The sequence below is a fragment of the Schistocerca nitens genome, chromosome 2 (genome assembly GCF_023898315.1).
Source record: "Schistocerca nitens isolate TAMUIC-IGC-003100 chromosome 2, iqSchNite1.1, whole genome shotgun sequence".
NCBI classification, from domain to species: domain Eukaryota; kingdom Metazoa; phylum Arthropoda; class Insecta; order Orthoptera; family Acrididae; genus Schistocerca; species Schistocerca nitens.
This window is the reverse complement of record NC_064615.1, coordinates 580,806,013-580,830,829: the sequence shown is the minus strand read 5'-3', so window position 1 is coordinate 580,830,829 and position 24,817 is coordinate 580,806,013. Positions and strand designations below refer to the sequence as shown.

The following is a 24,817-nucleotide window of genomic DNA, read 5'->3' as shown; positions in this document are numbered from 1 at the left end:
TTAAAATACAAAGGATTTGTGATCACATGCCGTAGCCAAAGCCATCACAAGATGGCCATGATCATAAGGTGCAATATGTATGTGGTCATCACTGCAGAAAAGGTTGAAGCAAACTAATCTACAAACACTATAAACATTTACACTCACTATACTAACAAGATTTACTTAATGGTATTGCTTTGCATTTTTTGTAGTTCTTGTATGATGTATGTACATAAAATACACCAAATTTTTATTCAGTATTTACCTATTTTGCAATACATATTTTCTGAATTTACCAGTTTCAGTTTTGACAGTGAAAAGTGCATTAAATACAGCACAAACATAAATATAGGGCAATGCTAAAGCCTAATGTATTTTCAAAAACCTTTGCCATGTAGCCACATTCATAGGCTTCGCAATCTCTCAACCAATCCTATCTGAACTAGACCTTAGGCTACACTACAGAACAGTCTGTCACCACAACCACAACAAAGATTTCTGGGGGCAGGGAGGGAAGCTGGGGCACTATCATTCTTTCCTAGTATGCTACATGGCATTCACGTGTCCACTGTAGCCTGAGCCATTTTGTGGCTCCAAAAGATGACACAATGGTATGCTTTCCATTGGTCAACTCAAGCATTCAATTGATACCAGTCCTCAGCTTTTTCTTTGAGCCGTGACATAGGCTAATTTAATTACACGGTGAAGCTTGTAAGCACCCACTTATATTATTTTATCTATGGTAGTCTTACTAATTGATGCTGAAAACTGTGACTGCTATTTACATGAACTGTGAATTACATGTGCAATTTACATTTATTTTTAATTGTACGTGAACAAAATTTACTTTTAGAAATGATATTGTTGTTCTGTGTGCGAAGTCCTTTTCATGAATTAGTGTTACGCTATATGACAATCGTATCCGTTCTTTTATTTCCATGCTGTATTAGCTTGTGTCTTATATTGTATATGATCTGCTGTATAAGGCTTATTTGATAGTTGGTAATTCTGTCTGTGATCATGCTGTGTTATATTTTGCAATACGGATCCAAAATTAATATCCAATAGCCGAACGTTGTGGATTGAATGGGGATGTTGAACAACTATTAAATTTTTGCAGATGTTGGGTGTCATTGGGGAATACCGTAAATGTCACATGTGCGACAATAACATGAGACTGACAAAGGTGTCTTGTCAATGATCTTCTGGTGGCTATAAGTGGAGGCATCTTCGGCACAATTTGTGATAGTACATCATGCACGGAACATGGTTTGTAAGATCGGCACTCAGACTATATGTTGTTGTTATGCTTATGCTAACATACTATTTTTGTTATCAGTTTTCAGTTAAATATGGCATGCATGAAACAGGTGATTCTTTAAAGTACAGTATTTGTTCTGTAGAGATGTATGTGGGGAATTCATTAAAAATATGTGATCATTAGCGGACAGGAGGAGGAGGAGGAGGAGGAGGAGGAGGAGGAGGAGGAGGGGGGGGCAGGGATGACAATGAAGGATGAGTTGAGCTTTATTGAGAGGAAGAGCAGTAAGGGGCATAAATTTTTTTTTAATCTTTGGGGCAATTGTTTCTGGAGGGACTTGTGATAGTGTTTTCCAGGTTGCTGAAAATCATAGTACGCGGGTATAGAGTTTAATAATGGTGAAATATGTAGCAGAGTGGTGTACAATCATATTAGATGTGTTTGCTTTTAATAAGGTGTTAAGGCAGTAATGGATATAATAATCGTGGAGTGAATCATAACATTAAATTTAAAGATTACAAGGCTGAGACATGTACTAATACTACTGAAGTGTATTTGGGGGGGGGGGGGGGGGGGCGTTCTGCTGCAGGAGTAAAAGGAAGTACTCTGTTTTACAGGCTCATCCTCATGAGTGCTGTTGTCAAAAAGAATTCTGCATGTGTATGTATTTTTTCTGTTTTTATGAAGTTAATAGCAAGGTGCACACGCCCAGCCTTGTAAATTAAAAGCAGGCGGGTGGGAGTTTTTTGTGGTGTGGGAAGGGGACTGCGTGGTATTGCTCTGTTTTTTTTTTTTTTTTTTTTTTTGTGTGTGTGTGTGTGTGTGTGTGTGTGTGTGTGTGTGTGTGTGGGTGGGTGGGTAGGATGAAAGGTCCAATTAATGTGGAATTTGGTGTCTGGTAAGCTTGATGCTACGTCTTATATAAGTCGTTTTTATTGTGTAAATTGCGACCTCTCTGTAACGGTGTTTTAAGCTGTGCTATTGTGCTATACATTAGTTGACCTCTACTGCCTTTCGTTAACTTTTTATGATTTCTAGTTATGTGTACTGCCTTGTTTTTTTGTAGAATCATCTGTTTTAGGATTTTTGTATTGGTATCGGTCTTTGTAGTTAAGCTATACAGCACAAGTGATGTTTTCAATACCAGTTGCAATATGTCTGCTCTTACAGTGGATTTTTTGCTTTTTTGAACTATTGTTTCATTTTGTTTCTGTTGTGCATTTTGTATATTTTACGATTAAAAAGATTTGAGGGTGATACGTTTGTCCCCGCCCAAAACCCCCATTTTCCTGCGGTAGTCTCGTAAGCTCCAATATTTATTAAGAATTTGTACGATCCTGTAATTTTTCACACAATGGAAACATTTTATGCTTATTGGTTGCCATTATGAAATAACAGCTGTGTTGCATCTTGGGCATTATGTGACAAAATTGGTCAAAGTTGAGGGTCATATTGAATGCTCTAGTTTATCCCTTAACACAGTAGATGGTGCCAAACAGTTGACACAGACGTGCCACACTAATTTGAGTGAAATCAACATGTGGATGAGCTGGATGGGCTGTTGTAGCCATGTGGACATAATGGCATTGAATTCACGACTGGAACAGGAAGAAAACCCAACATATGCTATGATGGTAAGTACTCTGCCATGCACTTTTCACTGGTTTGCAAAGTACGTATGTAGATGGCAATTATCCCACGCAAATCATTATCTGCACAGTGGTGCACACAGTTTCGTAAGTGTGGTAAAAAAATTTGTTTTGTAGACAATCCTTTGAAGGATACATTCTTGGCCCAGCGATCCTCCAGCTTTTTCACCCCATCGGAAAAATAAGTTCTTTCAAACTCTGCAAAATACTTATTGACTGCAACTACCACTTTTCATAGCACACCAAAGTTTCAAGTTAGGGACCATGAAAAAGTCACTTGGGGCTAATTCTCACGAAGAGGGCAGATAAGGAACCATTTCAAAGCCTAATTCATGTACTTTCGTCATTGTTATCGCTGATGTGTGGGATGGTGCATTATCCTGGTGAAAGAGTACTTTTTTGCATGTCAACCTTGGTGTTTTTCCAGCCACCACATGTCAAACAGTCCAACGATGAAGCATAATGGGTCCAGTTATTGGTCTCCCTTTTTCTAAGTAACCTTTGAGGACTACTCCTTCAGAATCCAAAAAAACAGTGGCCATCACCTTACCAACTGACAAAATGGTATTTCCCTTCTTCAGTGCACTTTCACTGGCCTCTGTCCATTGGTTTGACTGCCATTTTGATTCTGGTGTATAATGATGGCTCCAGGTATCAAGTCACAAAATGGCACAAAAGTCTGGCAGATTGCAACCAAAACATCACCAGAATTGTGTTGAAACACTGCACTGGATGCACTTTTCAACTGTGAACAATGACAGCACCAACCTCACACATAGCTTCTTCATAGCTGCAGATCGAGCGATGTGATGCAGTGGTTAGCACACTGGACTCACAGTTGGGAGGACGATGGTTCAAACCCACATCTGGTCATCCTGATTTAGGTTTTCTGTGATTTCCCTAAATGGTTTCAGGCAAATGTCAGGATGATTCCTTTGAAGAGGCATGGTTGGCTTCCTTACCAAACTTCCTAATCTGATGGAACCAATGGTCTTGCTGTTTGGTTCTCTCCACTGAATCAATCAATCAACGAACCAACCAACCAACCACAGCTGCAGGATACTATGCACTCACTCAGTTGAGATGCCTACAGTCTCAGCAATCTCACAAATTTCTGATTGGCGGCCTTGCATTACCATATCACAGATTTTTTATGTGGTTTTCTTTGTGGTGACCTCAACTGGACAGCTAGAGCACTCTTCGTCTTCGGTGCTTGTCCACCCAGATTTAAATTCATTAATCCAGAAGTACATGGTCTTCAATGATGGTGCAGAGTCCACATGAACTACTCCTATTCTGATTTGCCTGGCAGTCCAAACCTTAAAATGAAAACGCTTAGAATGTAAGAGAATGCTGCTGGCCCTGCAAGTACACTATTATTTACTGGACTGAAAATAATCATACTTTCTGTGTGTTGCAGTATACACAAACAGCATATCTGTATCCCTGCTGGCCTTGGTTTCTGAACTCATATATTAAGAATATTAGGATTTTTTTTATTAATTTACATTGCATTGCAAACCTTCAAAATGCTTTCCATTACAGTTTGCAAAAATAAAGTTAAGTGAAGCTTTAATACCACTTTGCCAATTCACAACCAAACTGTCACCTTTCAAACCAACACAGACCTCGGACTACACTACAGACAATTGTTTCGCAACCACTAATACTTTGTAGCCACATTCATTGGCTCTGCCATCGCTTCTCAACTTTCAACCTAACCTATACTTCGGGCTGTGCTTCACTGTGTTACTATAACCTAAATACCAAAAAAATTATAGATATATAGGTACATAGATTTGTTCTCTTCTACGCATATGATGTCACACAACACATCACTACACCAAGAGACAAAGTTAATATCCAGTATATTCAGCAGACCTGGAAATTCTCTATACGTTGAAACCAACATTAAATCAAATGCAACATTTCCTCACAGACGGGCACTTACACCACACCATGGGAATTTAGCCTGTTCTTTGTCAGGAACCATAGAAAATTAACATACAATAACTCATGATGGACTGCACTACTGCCTCTGACAATATACTCACTAAATTATATGTGCAGTCACTGGAGAGGAGTGAAATAGTACTTTTGTGATGGCATAGAAGTAAGTCTACAAAAAGACTTAGTTCTCCTAGTGGTCATGTCAGAAAGCTAATACTATGAAAACTCTACTACCCACTACCTTTGTTTCACAAGCTATAGAGAGACATTCAATTTACAATTGAATCTTGAATCTTGAATCTTAAGATGACCAAACAGAGTGATGAATAGTAACCCTACTTTCTATTCTAAAGTATGATCCCGAGTTGTTACATGGTTAAAGCACATAATTTAAACAATTGCTCACAGAAGCACTCAGAGAAATCATTTTAATCATAGTGGTCACAATACCACTCAGTCAACATCACCAAAAACATCACTGTGCTTCAAGTGAGTATCTTATGAATTCACTGACGTACCTCTGCGCGATTTAAAAAGAAATGCGTAAAAATAGTCACCATACAGAAGGAATAATGATGCAGTTCGCAAACAAACACCATTCTCTCATCATATATTTGCCACCACAATGTTCGGAAGCTAGTTTTTACCTGTTGCAATCTAATTTCACACATACAAATTTGAATTATTGCTTCTGGCGTAGCACACTGCCCCATCTCAGCACCTTGTGACATTACATATGATCATGTAAAGTTAAGATAATAACAGAGACAAGAAACACACAAACAAATTTCAAGCTTTCGCAACCCACAGTTGCTTCATCAGGAAAGAGGGAAGGAGAGGGAAAGACGAAAGGATGTGGGTTTTAAGGGAGAGGGTAAGGAGTCATTCCCTCTTTCCTGATGAAGCAACTGTGGGTTGCGAAAGATTGAAATTTGTGTGTGTGTTTCTGTGTTTTTTGTCTCTATCAACATACCAACACTTTCGTTTGGTAAGTTACAGCATCTTTGTTTTTAGATATATTTTTCCCACGTGGAATGTTTCCCTCTATTATATTCATAAGATAATAATAGGTTTTACATATCAGATAATATGGGATGAGGACGCTTTTGTCAAAATAGTGGCTTTTCTGCTAACTTTACAATGTCAAATAGAAGGACTGTCTAGTAACTTAACAACAGTTAGTTACTGATACAATGCACATAATTAGCTTCTAACTGTTGCTTCTCTTTATTCTCTACACCTCGATTCATTCAACTTATGTTTCTTCTTAATGGTGGGATATATGGAACAAAATGAATAACTGTAGAAACTGAATATATTTACAGCATGATAGTGGCCACCGCAAAGGGCCATGATAAGCAATTTCTTATTTGCTGATAGGTCAACTTTAAGCATCTTCAACAGAGAAGCATTATTTCCTTTTGTGGCTGTCACTGTAAATCCTGACCATGAAGCGTATGTATAGAGCATTTAAAATTAGTTGCAACTTTTGATGTTCGGCTGACCAGCGGTGGACATGACACCATTGCCCAGATAACACCAATGGCAAACCAGCTTTCCCTACAATGCCGCCAGTGGCTTGGCTGATAAAGTGCCCCTGTTGCAACATTTCCTCTACGTGGGTACTCACACCACACCATGGAAATTTAGCCTGTTCTTTGTCAGAAACTGTAGAAAATTAACAGATAATAAGATCACAATGTACTGCACTACTCACTAAATGATATATGCTGTCACTGGAGATGAGCGAAATAGTATTTTTGTGATGGAGTAGACATAAGTCTACAAAAAAAACTTAGTTCTCCTAATGGATATGACAGAACGCTAATGCTATGCAACTCTGCTACCTATAGCTGAATCTGAATCTTAAGATGACCAACCAGAGTGATGAGTAGTAGTCCTACTTTCTGTTATATACAGTATGATCCCAAGTTCTTATGTCGTTAAAGCATGTAATTTAAAAATTGCTCACAGAAGCACTCAGAAAAATCATTTTATCATAGTGGTCACAATACCACTCAGTCAACATCGCCAAAAACATCACTGTGCTTCAAGTGAGCAATCTTATGAATTCAAAGACATACCTCTGCAAGATTTAAAATGACATTCACCATACCAGGAATAAAGATGCAAGCAAACACCATTTTCTCATCATATATTTACCAGCACAATGTTTGAAGGCTAGTTTTTATCTGCATAGAGATACTTTGTAGCAACCTAATTTCATGCATACAAATTTGTATTATTGCTTCTGACATAGCACACTGCCACATCTCGGCATCTTGTGACATTATGATATCCACAAAAAGGCAATGTGATCATGTAAAGTTAAGGTAATAATAGCTATATTGTGAAAAGGAAAGTTGCTACTCACCATATAGCAGAGATGCTGAGTCACAGATAGGCACAACAAAAAGACCGTCACAAATATAGCTTTCAACCAGTAAGGCCTATGTCAAAGTTACATGACAAACACACACGAACACACTCATGCAAACACAACTCACACACACATGACTGCGCAGTCTCAGGGAGGCCACACTGCAAGCAGCAGCACTAGTGCGTAATGGGAGTGGCGACTGGTTGGGGTAAGGAGGAGGCTGGGACGGGATGGGAAGGGGAGGGATAGTGGGTGGGGTGGCGGACAGTGACAGGCTTGTTGAGAGGGCGCAGGGGACGAGGTGGAAAGAGGGTAGGGCAGATATGTGAAGCCGGGAGGTTAGACGGAGGGCAGTGGAGAGGTGGGGGGATACAGGAAAGGAGAGAAGTAAAAAGACTGAGTGCAATGGAGGAATGAGGGATGTGTAGTGCTGGAATGGGAACAGAGAAGGGGTTGGATGAGAGAGGACAATGACTAACGAAGATCGAGGTCAGGAGGGTTACAGGCATGTAGGATATTTTCACCTGCGCAATTCCTGAAAGCTGGTGTTGGTTAGAAGGATCGATATGGCACAGGCTGTGAAGCAGCCATTGAAATGAAGGATGTCATGTCTGGCTGTGTGCTCAGCAATAGGGTGGTCCACTTGTTTCTTGGCTACAGTTTGTCAGTGGCCATTCACGCAGACAGACAGCTTGTTGGTTGTAATGCCTACATAGAATGCAGCACAGTGGTTGCAACTTAGATAGTAGATCACATGACTGATTTCAAAAGTAGCCCTGCTTTTGATGGGATAGGTGATGTTTGTGACCAGACTGAAGTAGGTTGTTATGGGAGGATGTATAAGACAAGTCTTGCATCTAGGTCTATTGCAGCGGTCAGCCATGAGGTCTTTCCTCATTTCAGGGCACGACGAGAGGTAGTCGAACCCCTGGTGGAGAATGTAATGCAGTTGCTCCAGTCCTGGGTGGTACTGAGTTACAAGAGGAATGCTCCTATGTGGCCAGACAGTGGGACTTTCTAATGTGGTGGGAGACTGGAAATATAAGGAAAATCTCCCGTGCCTCATCTTATAAAAATAACCTTACAACTTCTTCATTTATATTGCTACAAACCCAAAAGATGTTCTCATTTCACCAGCTATTCATGGTTCTAAATAATTACATTATTTTATTGAAAAAATCTGTAGTTGGTTGAATATCACGGTAGATGTGGAAGTTGAGCATTTTAATCATACAGCAAAACAGTCTTGTCTTTGTGTGCTATCATTTGCCAAAATCCTATTTCTGCAGTTCATCATGAAGCTGATGAACTAAACTATAAGGTGTGTGAGAATGAGAGTTTATTACCAAATTGTTTCTTTAAAATCGTTTGAGAAAGATTGCAGATCGGTTGGTTTGGATGACTTGCTGTTCACGAAGTCAAGCGGGCCTGCCAGGTTCCACGCCGAGTAGCCTAGGTCTGGCATTATAGCATGGTCAATGGCTGACGTACCCAGCACATGCTTGCAACTACACTTCCAGTTATGAAGTTCAGTTACATACCATCAAACAAAATTATTTTCTGTAGACACAGATCTAGAGTCAAACTGAAGATCCTTTTACAGGAGCAGCTTTCTTGTCTCAATCAACTACTTGTGGTAAGTAAGTCTACAACAAGGTTTTTGGTGTTTTATTTCTATACCCAGTCTCATCTTGTGGACTGTCGTTTTCTTTCACATGGCAGTCCAAAACTTGTGTACTTTGTCAGCACTGTAAAAATGAGGTTAAGTGAGACCATCGTTTTTACAAAAAAGTCCAAATATACCAAGAGAATGTGGGAACGAGAATGATAAAAAGAATTTGCTAACGACACAGCAAAATTCATAGTGGGTGTTCTTGACAAAGGTTGTGCTGTTAATACTCAACACTGATGAGAAGTGAAAGAATAGTAAAAATGTCTTTTTTTTTCCTTTGATGTATGTCATAACATCAAAAATTATTTTCTTTGTTAAATAGATCTAACTTTTTAAGTGTTGAAACAGTCTTCATTGAAAATGTTTATGCATCTTGTGGTTTTATTTATATGTAATGTGGGTGTTCTACCTATCCAAGGATTGTAAACATAAATACCTCTGTGTTTTCAAATATTCTCTCTCTTTCTTGTGGAAGGACACTAGCAGGAAAAATTGCTGGATACTGAGCAATCTTCACAATGTCTCGTGAAAACAAAACAAACAACAAAACAATGGCTTAAGAGAGACAAAAATCAACTGAATTCGGCGAGAATAAGTTAATTTCTTTTGTTAGCATACAGAGCCACAGTCCCCTATTTCTGCTTATGTGCAGCCTGCAGCGTACTCAAGATGTCAGAACTCTACACTTGGCAACACTATTGATCACTGACATCACAGGCACAATGAGTGGTTGATCTGTGCCATAACGTTTTAATTGTGCATAACAGTTAAACTGTCCTATATAGAACTGTCCATATTCCAATTGACATTCAAATGACAATATAGGTAGTGAGGTATCCATCCATACCGCCAGAGACTCAATACAGAGATTTTAAGAAAAAAGAACTTTTTTATCTTTGAATGGGAAATCATGAGAATGATTATGAACCAATTGATGAAGAGAGCATGTGCAGATGAAGAAAGAACCAAGAGCTATACAACCTGATGAAATAACCCAACTTCATGGAGAAAATGAAAAACAAGGTGGTGTAAAAAAGTACTAAAATCTGTTAAAATTCAGCTAAAACTTTCTTCATAAGCAATGCATCTACAAAGCTAAAAAATACTTAATGGTTAATAACGCAAGACTGCCATTACAATAAATGTAACCCTTTTACAAGACAACCATGTGCATAAAACCTATAGTGCATGATAGCAATGTCTTATTTTCCACAGCTGACCACCTCACTCATCATAGTAGGATAGGCATAGCAGCATTTTCATGGATCCACATGTTCATTTGTGTGTACAGTGATAAACTATGTTTCAGATCATAATTTACCTGATGCAAACTGTGTATACATGAAAGAACACTGTATAATAGGAACCAACAGAATGAGGCAGTGCAGTTACAAAAGCAATGACATATATTCTAGAGGATGGAGTTTGCTCTGTATGGCCACCCTGAATCATTTCAGGCAAATGCCAGATGGTTCCTTCATCGAGGCCACAGCCGGCCACCTGCCTTATCCTAACAAAAGCACACGTGAATTTTTGTATATTATGAGAGAATTATATTCACTGCATAACAATACCAATATTGTTTCAGATGGATGGATGGATGAATAAATAAATCAAATCTATCCTGCAAGGGCACATTGCTAGGGGGCCACACACTTTCTAGGCCAAAGTTGTGCTTATGGGAAAATCTAATGGTACTCGTCCAATTGAAAGAACAAGGAAGAAATTACTGGATGAACTGCAGAAGCTGTTTCAGCAGCTGGGTATGCTTGAGAAATACACCCAAAATCCAAGACTGCCATCTGTGGCGGAACATTGTAAGGTTGGCACATGATCTTTAGGATTGTAAACAGTGATCTGTATGTATGATTGTCATGGGGGAAAAAAAGTGTGACCATCTATTACATGTTGCACCTGGCCACAAGACAACCCACTATACACTGATATGTTGCATACAACTAGTAAATCTGTGAAAACATAATTAGGGTTGAGGCCCCAGTTATGGCCACATTAAGGGCAATTTGAGATACACCACATTTTTAGTATAGGAAGAAAGTATACAAATTACTTCAAAAAATCGTATCTATTGCTTCAAAGTCTACACATTACAACCATGTAAAAACAAATATTCTAAGTTATTTAACAAAAGCAGAAAAAAATATTGAAAAATAAATGGCGCATTTCCCCAGTTTTGGCCATGTTAACCCTAGACTGGATCTGGCAGTTTCCCTATAATATCTTCACCCGTTATAGTCGAAACATCATTTTCAATGTATTCGAAACAAGTTTTCTGAACATTAGAACTTTTTAGGCACTGAATTCCATATTCAGAGTCAGAAAGCACTTTCAAAATTACAGATACATACTTAAAAATTGCAGGTCTTGTTCTTCTATTTCCTGTTAAACTAAATTTTACCAAAATAAAGTCCCCTACTTTCAAATTCTCACTCGAAGATAGTTTCACATTTTCTGGTATTTCATCTTCATCTCCTTCTACGTAGTCATCGAAATTGCTTCCATTGTCCGTCCATTCTCATTCCTCGGAAGAACTTGTTGGCCTATCACTTAACTCTTGTCTGTTTCTTGTTTTCCCCTTTTTTTACATGAGATAATGCCAAGTGCTGCTCTTTGGACTTTAACTCCTTCATAGCTTTCCTCTTCCTTTTTTCCTGCTCCTTCTCCTGCTTCTCTTTTTCCTTCAGTTCATGACATTCCACCCACTTGTCACTAGTCACAGCAGTGGGTGTATGTTCTTTCTTTCTCTTTGTGCCTCGTTGTTTGGGTTCTGGCCAAGTGATGACACTTTCAAAAACTGTTGCTAATGATTTTGGTGGTGTCACTTGGATACACACTGAAGATGGACTATGGTTGGATATTGGAGTACCTGAATTATGTGAAATACTGTTGGGGGTTGTTGATATATCTGCAGGAATAAGACTGTTGGTGGGTGTTGAAGGAATATCTGAATTGCGTGTTGAAAATATGTCAATATTATCAACATTTTGATTAAGTCTGTCTGTGTTTTGTGAAACATTCTCTGTTTGATTATCTTCAGAGGGAGGCGCTATGCTATCTGTCAGAATGTCATCAGTGTTACCACTAGCACCATGCATTTCAACCTCATCAGCTATTTTTCTCCAGAACTTGAAAAGTAATAATGCTTCTTGATTTCCTTCCCACTCATGATTGCTTCTCTTGGTTGCTCTGAACTCATCTAGGACAGGATCAATGTATGAGAAATGTCTCGGAAGTTCCTCATTTGTCTGAACTGTGGTTGAGGCTGGTATACTACGAACAACTATCTTGCTGTAATCTACATTGTTCACATTAAATGGAAACAGACCAGTGGCCCTGAAACCAGCACGAATATTTGCCACCATTTTAGGTTCTGTAATAATTTGTGACAGAACAGAATGTACATCAGATTTTGAAATTTCAGTGCCATTATTTTCAAAACGCCATTTCTGAACAATCTTCACATTTTTTTCATAGGTCCAAAGACAGATACATCTAATGGTTGCAAGATGTGTGTAGAATTGGGATGGAGAGCAACTAGAATGATCTGATTTTCCCTACAATATCTGCTCAAATGAAGTGTCAACTGAGAGCAGTGCCCATCTAAAAATATTACTACAGGCCGGGGAATTTCAGCTTCTTTCAAAAACGGATCAAATACATTTGTTATATACTCAAAAAAACTTTCACCTGTCATCCACCCATTTTCTGTTTTTCCAATGCCCCAGTTTGGAGGAGCTGCTTTCACCAATGATGCTGGAATCCTTGCATATTTGAACAGTGTTAAGGGAGGAGCAAATTTTCCAGCAGCATTCACTGCAAACAATGTAGTAACATTATCTTTGTCAGAGTTACATGACTTATCATAAACATGATGGCCACGAGGACCTATGATTAATTCCCCTTTAGGAGCCAGAAAAAAAGAAGTTTCATCCATATTAAAAATTCTATTTGGGTCATTTAACACATCCATATCATTTAAAGTGATGGATACTTCGTGAAACCAGTTTCTTATTTTCTCTTCTGTAACAGAACCTCTAGCCCTATTGACATATTCTGCATGTTTTTGTGACAGAACCTTGTGCCTCTTAAGAAATCCATAATACCACTTTTTCCAGGTCGATTGTTAGTAAATGTAGCCTTACAACTTTCCATATCTGCATTCTCAATAAGTTTTTGCACAGATGCACAGACATTTTCTTTAGTAACTGGAAATCCCATGCTAGAACAGTCCAAAACCCAGTCCACCAATTTTTTTTCAATTTGTTCTCCTAAGACAGAATGTGGACCACAGTGCCCTGTAGATTCTTTTGGAGATACACCAGAAATTTTGTTTCTTAATGTTGTCCTTGGAACTTTGTACAACTTGCTTGCAGTAGCAACCTTCATTCACTCATCAACAGCCTTTAGAGCATCTTTAACTTTGCTGGGAGAATACTGAAACTTCTTATTCTTTGGTTGACTCATTTTTCCTATAAATAATGCACAAAGATTTAGTTAAAGAATGTTGCATATTTGAATAGTGCCTATTGCATATTTTGTATCTTGCAAGCATAGGTAAATTAGTATGATATGCCAAGACAATACTAACAATGAGGTATATACTGATATCAAAATACCAAAAATATTTTAATAAGCCTATTTAAATAAAATTAGCCTAGTGTAATGTAGGACAGAACACTAATATTGATGTTTTTGTATCAGTTTTTAGAAGTGGCCAAAACAGGATACCTATATGTCTCCACTTATGGCCACATGCATGGCCATAACACGGAACAAGGGCTAAATATGGATCTGTTAATGGCCACATACTTTTGATAACGTTTTTAGGCTGAGCGATATAAAACTTAAAAGAAATGAAAATATAATGTATTATCTTACCTCTGAACAGATAAAGTTTCTTGTGGTGTTTTATTTAAACATGTAAAATACAAAAAAACAGATCATGTGTTGCTTAAAGATGGTCGACAGAAGCGTCCGATCCCACGCGTCGGCTTTGACCCGTGACGTAAGGGTGTTGTCGTGTGTGACGTCATGACGGCGCGGAGTTTGGTTTGAGTGTGGCTGTCTCCAGTTCTGTTTTATCTTATTTTATTTACTCTTCTGATCTGTTCGTTCTATCTCGTGAGATTAATTTTTGTTTTTAAATTTAAAAACACTTGTTACTTATTTTAATTATCTGTTTCCTCCAATTTCTGTTTTAGTTTATTATATTTATCTTTCTGATCTGTTCGTTCTATCCCGTGAGATTTTTTTTTTAAAACAGACAAAAAACACTAATCAGCTACTGAAGCATCTTTATCTTCTATGGGTTGCAGGGGTTACGACCCCTGGGGAGGTGGGTGGGTATTCATGCATGGCTGTCTTCACTTACACGTTGTAGCTACGCAAGGCATCTAAATTTGTTTATATTTAGTTTGCCCCCCACCCAAAACACCCAATATCCCGCGCTTGTCCCGTTAGTGTCATTAGGCTTCTTGTGGAAAGTGTGTGTGTTAGTTTTTGTTTCCGCCATATTTGTGACGTCATGGGTCAAAGCAGACGTGTGGGATCGGACGCGTCCGTATTTCCCTTAAAGAAAACTTCTGCAAAACCCAGCTTCTGCAACACTGATCATTTCACAAAATGGTGTCACCAAACAAAAACAGACAAAAGAATGATTATGTAGAGAAAATGAAGAGAGCCTTTCACAAAGTTTATAATAATCTATAGTAGAACTGGTTGATATTCCAGAGAAGCTTAAAAATTAACCTTTGACTTCAAGGTGGCCATAAGTGGGGTAGTGGCCAAAACTAGAGCCTTCACCCTACAGCTTAAATGGCAAGAACCATTACACATTAAAATGAATATTCTACACAATAAATTGCTGCACATAACAATACTGAATGATGTTCTGACCATCTTCAGATTATTCGAGTAAAACTTTACTGTAGAAAACTTTTTAAAAAAATTACGACTGTGGCTTAACACAGCAACAAATAACTGGTTGCTGTATTCATGTTATATTACTTATAATTCTTCTAAAGTCATGTTTGTAATGTATATTTTCAATGACGTGTATTAACAAGGTAAGGTCACTGTATGCCAACCCTCAAAAAAATTTAAAAATGTTGATTGCAGTTGATTTGTATTAACATCAGACTTTGTAAAGTGGTACTGATTTGCATGTAGGCACCAGAACTTGAAAATATCTTTCACCACATACTTATAAATACCAAGACACTTTCAGGAACTCGTACTACTAGGGTCGGGGGTAACTTTTTGACAACTATAAAAAAAAGTCAATTTTCATTAATTACTGTTGACTTTTACTCTCAACTTACTTCTGAAACAGATACTGATGTGTAAGTAGGATCTGGAAACTGAAAATTTTTTCTTCATTGCCTAAAACCACATCTGTCACTTAGACAAAATTTTATGGGAGAAGGTTAAATGAAAATTTTAAAACATTTATGCAATATGTTAGAAGACTTGAAATCATTTTTTCAAAACTTCTGAATATAAAATACCTGGCTATAATACAATATTTTGAAAAGATAGGCACAAAGTACTTCCCTTCCCCTCCCCTCCCCGGCCAAGGTATTGGGAGACTTAATATAGCACTGCACAAAACATGGCAGTAAGCCCCTAAATACGAAAGAATAAAAATGTGAATAAAGAAACGGCTCAAGGGAGCACTGCACAACAGAAGCATTGGAATAATGAATCATCCATGCAACGTTGAAAAGGAGATGTACCGAAGTGGGGCAATATACTGTACTAATAATAAATCAATAAAATAATCTTCAGAGTTTGGCCAAGGCCAGCCATATATTTACAGCACGAATAACCGTAGAAGAATATGAGAGTCAATGATGCAGAGAGCAAGCTTATACAAATTATGGCATATTAGATTACATGTAATTTCGTAACAACCATAGCGAGGAGATCCTCCAGGACGTAGAACATGTTAGAAGAACAAGAATAACGCATTTAGAATGAAAAACAAATACAAGTATGGAAATTTTCACTCTGCAGCGGAGTGTGCGCTAATATGAAACTTCACGGCAGATTAAAACTGTGTACCGGCCAGAGATTCGAACACGGGTCCCGAGTTCAAGTCTCGATCCGGCACACAGTTTTAATCTGCCAAGAAGTTTCATATTTCCATTTATGAGGTAATAAACGCTGAAAAGATAACTCGTTTTACTACAATAACAGTGTGACCACAAGTAAAATGGCGCGTACTTAAATCATTTCTGACGCTGTTCACACTCGATATCAGTTAATTAACAAAGCACTCGATACCAACTTTCTTGTTTGAATTATTGTAAATTGTTTTTTAAGCCAAGATATAAAGTAACACGGTAGTAAACAACGTGCAATAGTTAACGTTGCACAAATTAGTGCACCTTTGTTTCCAACTACGTCAGCTCCAGACTATCGAAATTAAAGATCGTAAAATCTTACCAATTCATATAACGCGGGTTATAATCAACCATGTACACGTATTATTAAAAAAAAATACACTCAGTCCTCAGCACTCGTAAACAAACACCTCAACCATTCACAACCGTGAATTCATATTAGCTTAGGCACAGAGAATCAATCAGTCAAAGATCACTTTTTTCACGGGATGCTCTAAAACTTTGGAATCTAATTTACCGCGCGTCAACGGGAACTGAAAACTGGCATCTGTACAGTGTGCACCTTCATCAACAGTCATGCCGGCCAATAACGATTATCAGCGAAGAACGCAACCAGCCCCAAATACTTTTAAAAGGGTTTTATCGCAATGCTATAACCGGTTTTGGGATACCATGCCTAGCTTCAGATAGTAAATGTATCCAAATACATGTACATTTTTATCAGCACCAAGTCGTCTTTCCTGCATCGCATAAGTATGTTTCAACTTTTAGTGCCATTTTATAGAGTGTTTTAACAGTGAAAATGTGGTAGTTTGCCTACATTTAATTATGTAGTATGTGAAACAGATGTGCACACTTACCGCTACATATTTTGCAATGGATGATACTGTCTTTTAGCTCGATCTTCACTGAAACATCTCTGGGTTAGGTGTTGCAAGCGGAAGCCGCTCTTTCTTGGTGCTACAATTTTTGCAACTTGACTGACCAGAAACTGACGCTCAAGTGTTCATCTTCATCACGCCACTTGTGCAGTTGTCACAAATTCAACTAAGTGAGCAAATCGGAGCAATTCGGGCGATCATTTACATGTATAACACAACTTCCGAATTTTCCTACTTGTGAGACCGTGTATGACAGACAGGTCCGATTCGAAATTGTAGATTCTAACATTTTAGTGTTTGTGATACTTTCACAGAGTCTTACATTGATTGTGTCTGTACTGTGCGTATCGCGATATATTGTGTATTTTAGAACACTGCGAGTGCCGCCAGAAAACTCATACATTATCGTCAATTGTAACCTTCTTGTCCATTGTAGACAGTTTAGTTACATACTGTATCCTCGTTGAACACCAATCTTTCCCTAATATCGTTATATACTTACGAGAAAAAGGTATATTTTTGAGAATTTTCCGACGCTTGCTAATTTATAGTGCGAGTATTGTCAAAGTTACTAGTGTCGTAAGTAAGTAAGTATATCTCGTCACATTAGTTTTGTCTTGTAACAGGAATATGTATTTTCCATATAACGCTATTGTTTACTTGCTTGATGACCATAACATTAACAGTGTTTCAAAGAAACAGTAAATTTTCTTGCTATCAAGTTTTTCTGTGGTAATAGATATCTCGTTTCTGATATTACTGGTAATATTTGTAGAACAGAAAACTCATATAAATTAAAGAGAATGAGCAAGCACTTTTTAAAATTAATTGTTTACCATCCTGTAAAATACTGTACCAGGTACAATGTGGCCCCACAGCAAGCCATTGGAAGCCGCCGGGAATGAATGTGTTGGGAGGGCTACTGGGAGTCACGTACCACAGTCACCAAAAGTGCCTTGAGTTCTATCGTTTCCAGCGGAAACTGTCTGTACTGCAGGAAATACCTACTCTGTCAGTACTCGTCTACTTGATTGAGTGGCATCTCAGTGGCAGGTCTAGACGTCTTGTACAGGGGAGACAGTGACCAATGAGAACTCATGGTGTGACATCTATCCCCCCAACCAACAAGCTTGAGGTGCTTTCATCCACTGAAACGAAAATTGCGCCAGTGGGACTTAGTTCGCTTATTGGGTAGCCTGGTGTGTCCTGTGTCAAGATGAGGCAACACAAAAGGATAGGGGTCTCTTAATCAAATGTACAGCGAATGATTGTACCCTTTAGGAAAATTGTAACAAGGGACAGGAAGGAACACCAGGTTACCCACCGCCACACCATCAGGTGGCTTGTGGAGTATGGATGTATATGTAGATGTAGATGCACTCAGTGTGTATGCCTTGGGGCTCATCCAACATTTTGAAGAGACTATCCCAACAGCCATTGAGGGAGAAGGGTGCAACCAACTGCAGATCATTGTGAACACTGGAACAAACAATATTCATTGTTTGGGCTCTGACGTCGTTCTTACATCATAACAGCGACTGGTAGAGAAGGTTCAGAATATCAACCTTGCTCATAGAGTTTCTAGGAAGCTCACAATCTGCAGCATTGGTCCAATAATAGATTATGATCCTTGGTTCTGAGCTGAGTAGAAGGCTTGTTCCAAATACTGTGGATTCTGTGACAAACGAAGCTGTAACTTCCTAGACTTGCGCTGTAGGGTTGAGAACTGTACGGTACCCAAAATGCTTCAAATGTACATTATACATCAGAACAGTGGTTGTCAAACTGCAGCCAATGGGCCACATATGGCCTGAGTCAATTACTCATGCGGCCTGCGGATCTCAGCTGCATTTTATAGTAAAGTGCATCTACCAACAGACGAATGCAAAAATATCAGCTAACGTTAAGAGCATAAGAGAGTAGTTTTCCTGCTTACAAGGAGAGGTCTCTAGTGGTGGGATCGGCTTTTTGAAACCGAATATGTGGTGACATAGGTTAAGATCCTAGCTATCACACCTTACAGCCATTCACCATGGTGGGCCCTCGTTTGGGAGTAGCTGACAAAAAAAATCGGAATTTTGCTTGATGATCACTAACATTAGAAAATTCGAGTTATGTAGCATGCTTGTGAGGTGGACAGATGGTATACTATCTTCATGGGAAAGAGGTTGTGAATTCAAAACTCGTCAGGTACAGTAAATTTTATTATTTTTAAATCTTTATCAAAATGACTTTGATCATCATTTTTATTCAATTAATTGGTTTAAATGTAATTTTTTATTTCTGCTCCTTTGTCACATTATTTTAATCACCATATGAAATTTTTTCGTTTGTTTCATTTTTTATATCATTCTTTTTCCAATCGGAATTTTTGTGATTATGAATTTGATTATGTTTATTTATTATAATATTCAATTATTTGAAAATTCCAATCTATCAATTAACAAACGAAAGAGTAAATAATCGATTTATATTGACTGGGCAGTGGTGTGAAAAATGTATTTTACGTTACCAGATGTGCAACTTTTTGCATGGTAATCGTCATAGAAGTATTTACAACATATCCTAAGTACCTCTTACACAAAGGACACTATAACAAAGATGAAGATTTAAGAGAAAGAAGGGTTTATAAATGTAATGAGATTCAAATAAAATGACAAATAGATAAAATGAATGCAGTAATGTGTACGAAGAACAGAGTTATAAAACAAAAGAAATAAAATCGAAATTTATATATAAAATTACTTTAAAACATATGAACAAAGATTTCAAATGGAAAAAGGATCATACATAGAAAAATGAGAGCAAATGAAGAAGTTGATATTATGACTAAAATGATGTGACAAAGGAATGGAAATAAAAAATTACATTTGAATCAATTAATTAAATAAAAATCATGATCATAGATATTTCAATTAAGATGTGAAAATAAAGGAAACTTACTGCACCTGGCAATATCCGAACGTACAAACTCCTGCATGTGAAGCTCCTAACCTCTCCATTACATCACACAGTCAGACTACTTCATGCAACTTTTATTACCACTATTGAGTGTCACAAAAAATTCTGAAGTTTTATTTCATAAGTTACTCGCAAATGAGGGCCCACCAGGGTTAACTGCTGCAGTGTGTGATACCTGGGATCTTAACCTACACAACAGTGTAGATGGTTTCAAACAGTTTATCCCTCTGCTGGGGGCATCTCGTTGTTAGAGACAAACAAAGATATTTACAGAGAAAGTGATGTTTTTAAGAAATACTTCTAATTTTAACTGACGTTGGTGAATTTCATCATGAACTAAGCAAAGTTGGGCACTTTATCTCAGGGGCAGTGCAGCCACTGTGGGATTAGAGGATGTGTCAAGGGAAGTTTTGTTGTTTGTCTTCCAGTACAGAAAGCTGACGGAAGTGTGCATCTCATACCAGTTAGCTGTTATAGTATAAGTTTCAGATGGTATTAATATGCATTCACAACTGTACATAATATGGATTCCATCATCATATGTGGTACATATGTGCAACAAGTAATGTGAACTTAAAGTTATTGTAATACAAAGGAATGAGTAGAAGAAAAATGACATTCAGAACATTTATTAAACATTTGTTGTCGTGTCTTACATTAGATAATGCATTAAATATAAGTACAATTACTGTTGTTAATCAGGTAATGATGTCCTCAAACAAACCACATAACAACACTTCGTGAGCCAATTATATTGTCTCAAATTTGGGTTTACTGAGGTTGGCAGAAATCTGAAACAGAGAACTGTCTACACAGTTTGTTCCGAATTCTGCCACGTTTGCCCAACAGGTGAGACTATTAAAATCCTAGTGGTTAACTGTCTAAGCATTCACAACAAAGTGCCACACTTCGAAGCCTTCCTAAAAGGCAGTGAAGTTCACAATATATTAGGTACAGAAAGCTGCTTAAAACTGGAAGTTGAGATTTTTTAGGATCATTGAAGCATATACTGAAAGGATGGACTAATGGGAAGTGGAGGTGTTGTAGTTGTCGTAGTAGACAAGAAATTCGAATCTACTAAGATATAAACTCAAGCAGCTTGCAAGGTTGTTTAGGTAAAGGACAGTATCAGGGATAGGTGCAAAATTATAACTGCTTCCTTCTATCGATCACCAGTCTCACCTCCTGATGTAAACATAAACTTTACAGATAGCCTCAGTTCAGTTGTAGAAAAGTCCCCTAATCATCATAGGAGACCATCCAACAATCAACTGGGATAAGTATAGTTTTGTTAGTGGTGAGTATGACAGACATCTTGTGAAACACTACTAATGCCTTCTCTGAAAAACTACTTTGAACAGATAGTTCAGAAACGCGCTCATAATGTAAATATGTTAAATTTAATGGCAACAAAAGATCTGAGCTCTTTGAAGATGTCCACAACGAAACTGGTATCAGTTACCATGGAACAGCTATAGCAACAATGAGTACCCAAGTAGAAAGGACAACTGAAACAAATAAGAAGATCTATATGTTCAGTAAACTAGACAAAGAAAGAACAGTGCGAATCTCAATGAAGAATTTCAGACTTTTAGCACAAGCATGCAGAAGAACTGTGGCTCAAGTTTAAAAAAATACCTGACCATATGCTGCAATGATACATATGCTGGAGAACAGTTCTCACTGGGAGGAATCCTCCATGTATACGGTCATTGTAAAGAAACATCTAAAGAAACTGAAGCTATGGCATAATAGGTATAAAACAAAACATAGGACTATAGACAGAGAGATGTTAAATGAAGTGCTTTTGGCTTTCAAAAGAGCAATGCATAAAGCCCCCAATCACTACCATAGCAGAATACTGTCGAATAATCTTTAATGAAACCATAAGAAATCCTGGTCATATACAAAGGCTGTTAGTGTTAGGATAGAGTCCTGATACTCATGGACAAGACAAGAACTAAAACTGTGCATAGGAAAACAAAAGTAAAAATGCTTAACTCTGTTTTCAAATGTTCCTTAACAAGAGAAAACCAAGGAGTATTGCTCCAGCTTAATTCTCATATTACAGAAAAGATACGTGAAATAGATATTACCAGAATGAGATTTTCACTCTGCAGCGGAGTGTGCGCTGATATGAAACTTCCCGAGTTCGAGTCTTGGTCGGGCACACAGTTTTAATCTGCCAGGAAGTTTCATATCAGCGCACACTCCGCTTCAGAGTGAAAATCTCATTCTGGAAACATCCCCTAGGCTGTGGCTAAGCCATGTCTCCGCTATATCCTTTCTTTCAGGAATGCTAGTTCTGCAAGGTTCGCAGGAGAGCTTCTGTAAAGTTTGGAAGGTAGGAGACGAGATACTGGCAGAAGTAAAGCTGTGAGTACCGGGCGTGAGTCGTGCTTCGGTAGCTCAGATGGTAGAGCACTTGCCCGCGGAAGGCAAAGGTCCCAAGTTCGAGTCTCGGTCGGGCACACAGTTTTAATCTGCCAGGAAGTTTAAAATAGATATTAGTTTAAATGGAACTAAGAAGCAGCTGAATCTTTAATAATGAACTTTGCCGCTGGGCTTGATGTAATCGGTATCAGATTCTATACCCTGCTTGCAGCTGAGTTAACCCTTTTTAACCACAATCTATTATAGATCCCTTGAACAAAAAACTGCGCCCATTAGCTGGAAAGAAGCACAGATCACACCTATATACAAGAAGGGTAGCATAAGTGATCCACAGAACTACTGTCCAAAATCCTTGACATCCATTTGTCATAGAACCTTAGAAAATACTCTGCGCTGAGATATAATGAGATATCACGAACAGAACGACTTCGTCCATGCCAACCAGCACGCATTTCGAAAATATCGATCATGTGAAACACAACTCGCAGTTTTCTCACAGGACGTACTGAAAGCAATGGATCAATGCAGTCAGGTAGTTGCAGTATTTCTCGATTTCCAAAAAGCATTTGAATCAGTACCACACCTACGCTTATTATCAAAACTACGATTTAATGGGATATCAAGTGAAATTTGCGACTGGAATAAGGATTTCTATGTTGGGAGGATCCAGCATGTTATCTTCGATGTGGAGTCATCGACAAATGTAGAGGTAACTTCGAGTGTACCCCAGGAAAGTATGTTGGGTCCTTTGCTATTGATGTTATAAATTAATGCAGAAACTGTTAATAACAACCTCAGACTGCAGGAAACCCAGGCAATATATTCTCTATTGACAATGCAGCAATCATGTTGCACAGTAATCTCAGCATGGGAAATTTTATAACTTACTTTCTGAAGTCCCTAAGCACTTGAAAATATTGGGAATTTTAACTTAACACACAACCTGTAAAAAATATCTTTGCACGATAATTTGGGCGTTAGTATTTCAGTATAAATTTTGTAGAAAGATAAGTAAGTGCCACTTTCCTTTCTGAGTGACACAAAATTGTCAAAATATGTACTGAGCTGGCAGAGAGGCTTGTACGTCTGTGTGAAGCTGTGGTATATGTCGACTGTAGTGCAGTTACTGGCAGGGTATCCCATGCTGGACAGGTTGACACAGACTAAGAATGTTTTACAATTCCTCATCTCTCCCGTATCGACTCCCATAGTCCTCCCCCAACTTCCCAGATCACCAAAGGTGTGTAGCGATCCATGCTGATGGATGTGTGGAACAAGGGAAGAGATGCCATTAACGGAGTCTCAGCGATGCTGGGCGACCTCCCTGAGTAATTAGTCTTGAGCTGCATGGGGTTCCATCGTGCTGACCAAATGGATCCCCAATTCTTGTAGGACCAAAATGGAGAAGATGGAAAACAAAACAAAAACTGAGGAGACTAATGAGATCTTGAGCACCCAAGCACTGGGGTGAGAGCAAATGGAAGCTGTTTCCCAATTAGATCAGGCTGTATACCAGCCCAAGAAGTGGGAACTTTTACTGAGAAATTGGACCAGATCAAGATTAAATTCTTGTCTGGGGCTCTGAGGAGGATACTTCTCAAAGAAAAAAAATATCTGGAAGGTAGAAAATGGGTTCCTAAAATAAATGGAGAAAACTAAAAGGTCTTGCACCTGAGGACTCAGAAAAACTGTCTCAGAGCGAAGAGGGTAATGAGACTGCTCCTCTCTCGAAGATAGAGAACAAGAGGACAAGGAAGAAGAATAGTACCCCCACTTCTGAGGATAAATGGATTCAAAAAAAGCCAAGGAAGAAAATAAGGAAAGCACTGCAATCTCGATTTTCTGGACAGTGGTTATTCAACAGCGACATCCGTTGTTAAACATAGTTCACAGCACATAGAGCTTGTTCTGATGGCTCTTTTTAAGAAGATTTGGGGAATGCAAGTCTGGGATCCAAATTCAGTAGTGTTTGTCTTGATAAAGGTGCTCTTATCTTTGCCTGTTAAGTGTTTCGGAATAGTGGATTGGCTTGAGAAGATGGTGCGCAAGATACCTCTGTGAGAGGAGCTGAAGCTGCTGTTCCAGACAACGGCTGAGCTCCTTAGTACAGCAAAGGTATCAATTTGGGTACTACAACTTTTTAAGGATATTCCTCCAACGACTCTGTTAGAGAATATAAGGACACAAAACCATAAAGTCTCGACAGAAGATTGGAGGCTAATCATCTGAAAAATTGTACTGGATGGACAAATTCTTGTAGCAGGAGTTGGCGAAAAGTCCCTGATGGCAATACGAGAGTAGAACCAGAAATGTTAAGTAGGGTTCTTGCAAGCTGGAGGCTACAAGTGTTGCAAATAAACGTGCAACACGTTAATAGAGCAACTGCTGCCCTCAGTTGTCATCCGGGAAGACAGGAGATGGACATGGCCCAGATCCAGGAACATTATCGCCTCGGAAAACTGGACATAACTTGATTTATGCCAGAAAGCTAAAACACTCCAGAACATGCATTTTTGCTGGAATTTCATTCATGCCAGTGACAGTC

At 38.4% G+C, this 24,817-nt stretch overlaps 1 protein-coding gene across 3 annotated transcripts in view; it reads right to left on the bottom strand.

The window, feature by feature from the left end:
* LOC126236640 (RNA-binding protein 28-like) overlaps nt 1–16,490 on the bottom strand; it is a 35,179-nt gene extending 18,689 nt beyond the window's left edge. Inside the window, exons 1-2 of one of the 3 annotated variants that reach the window (XM_049946095.1) lie at nt 16,359–16,483; nt 10,883–13,381 (exon numbers count right to left, since the gene is read on the bottom strand). In XM_049946095.1, the coding sequence (XP_049802052.1) occupies nt 11,456–12,274 (819 nt within the window). In that variant the 5' untranslated portion in view covers nt 12,275–13,381; nt 16,359–16,483 and the 3' untranslated portion in view covers nt 10,883–11,455. Of the gene's footprint in view, nt 1–7,216; nt 8,058–10,882; nt 13,382–16,358 lie in introns of those variants that run through there. The other 2 variants (XM_049946094.1, XM_049946093.1) reach the window with 2 other exon arrangements.
* Nucleotides 16,491–24,817: the final 8,327 nt, after the last annotated feature.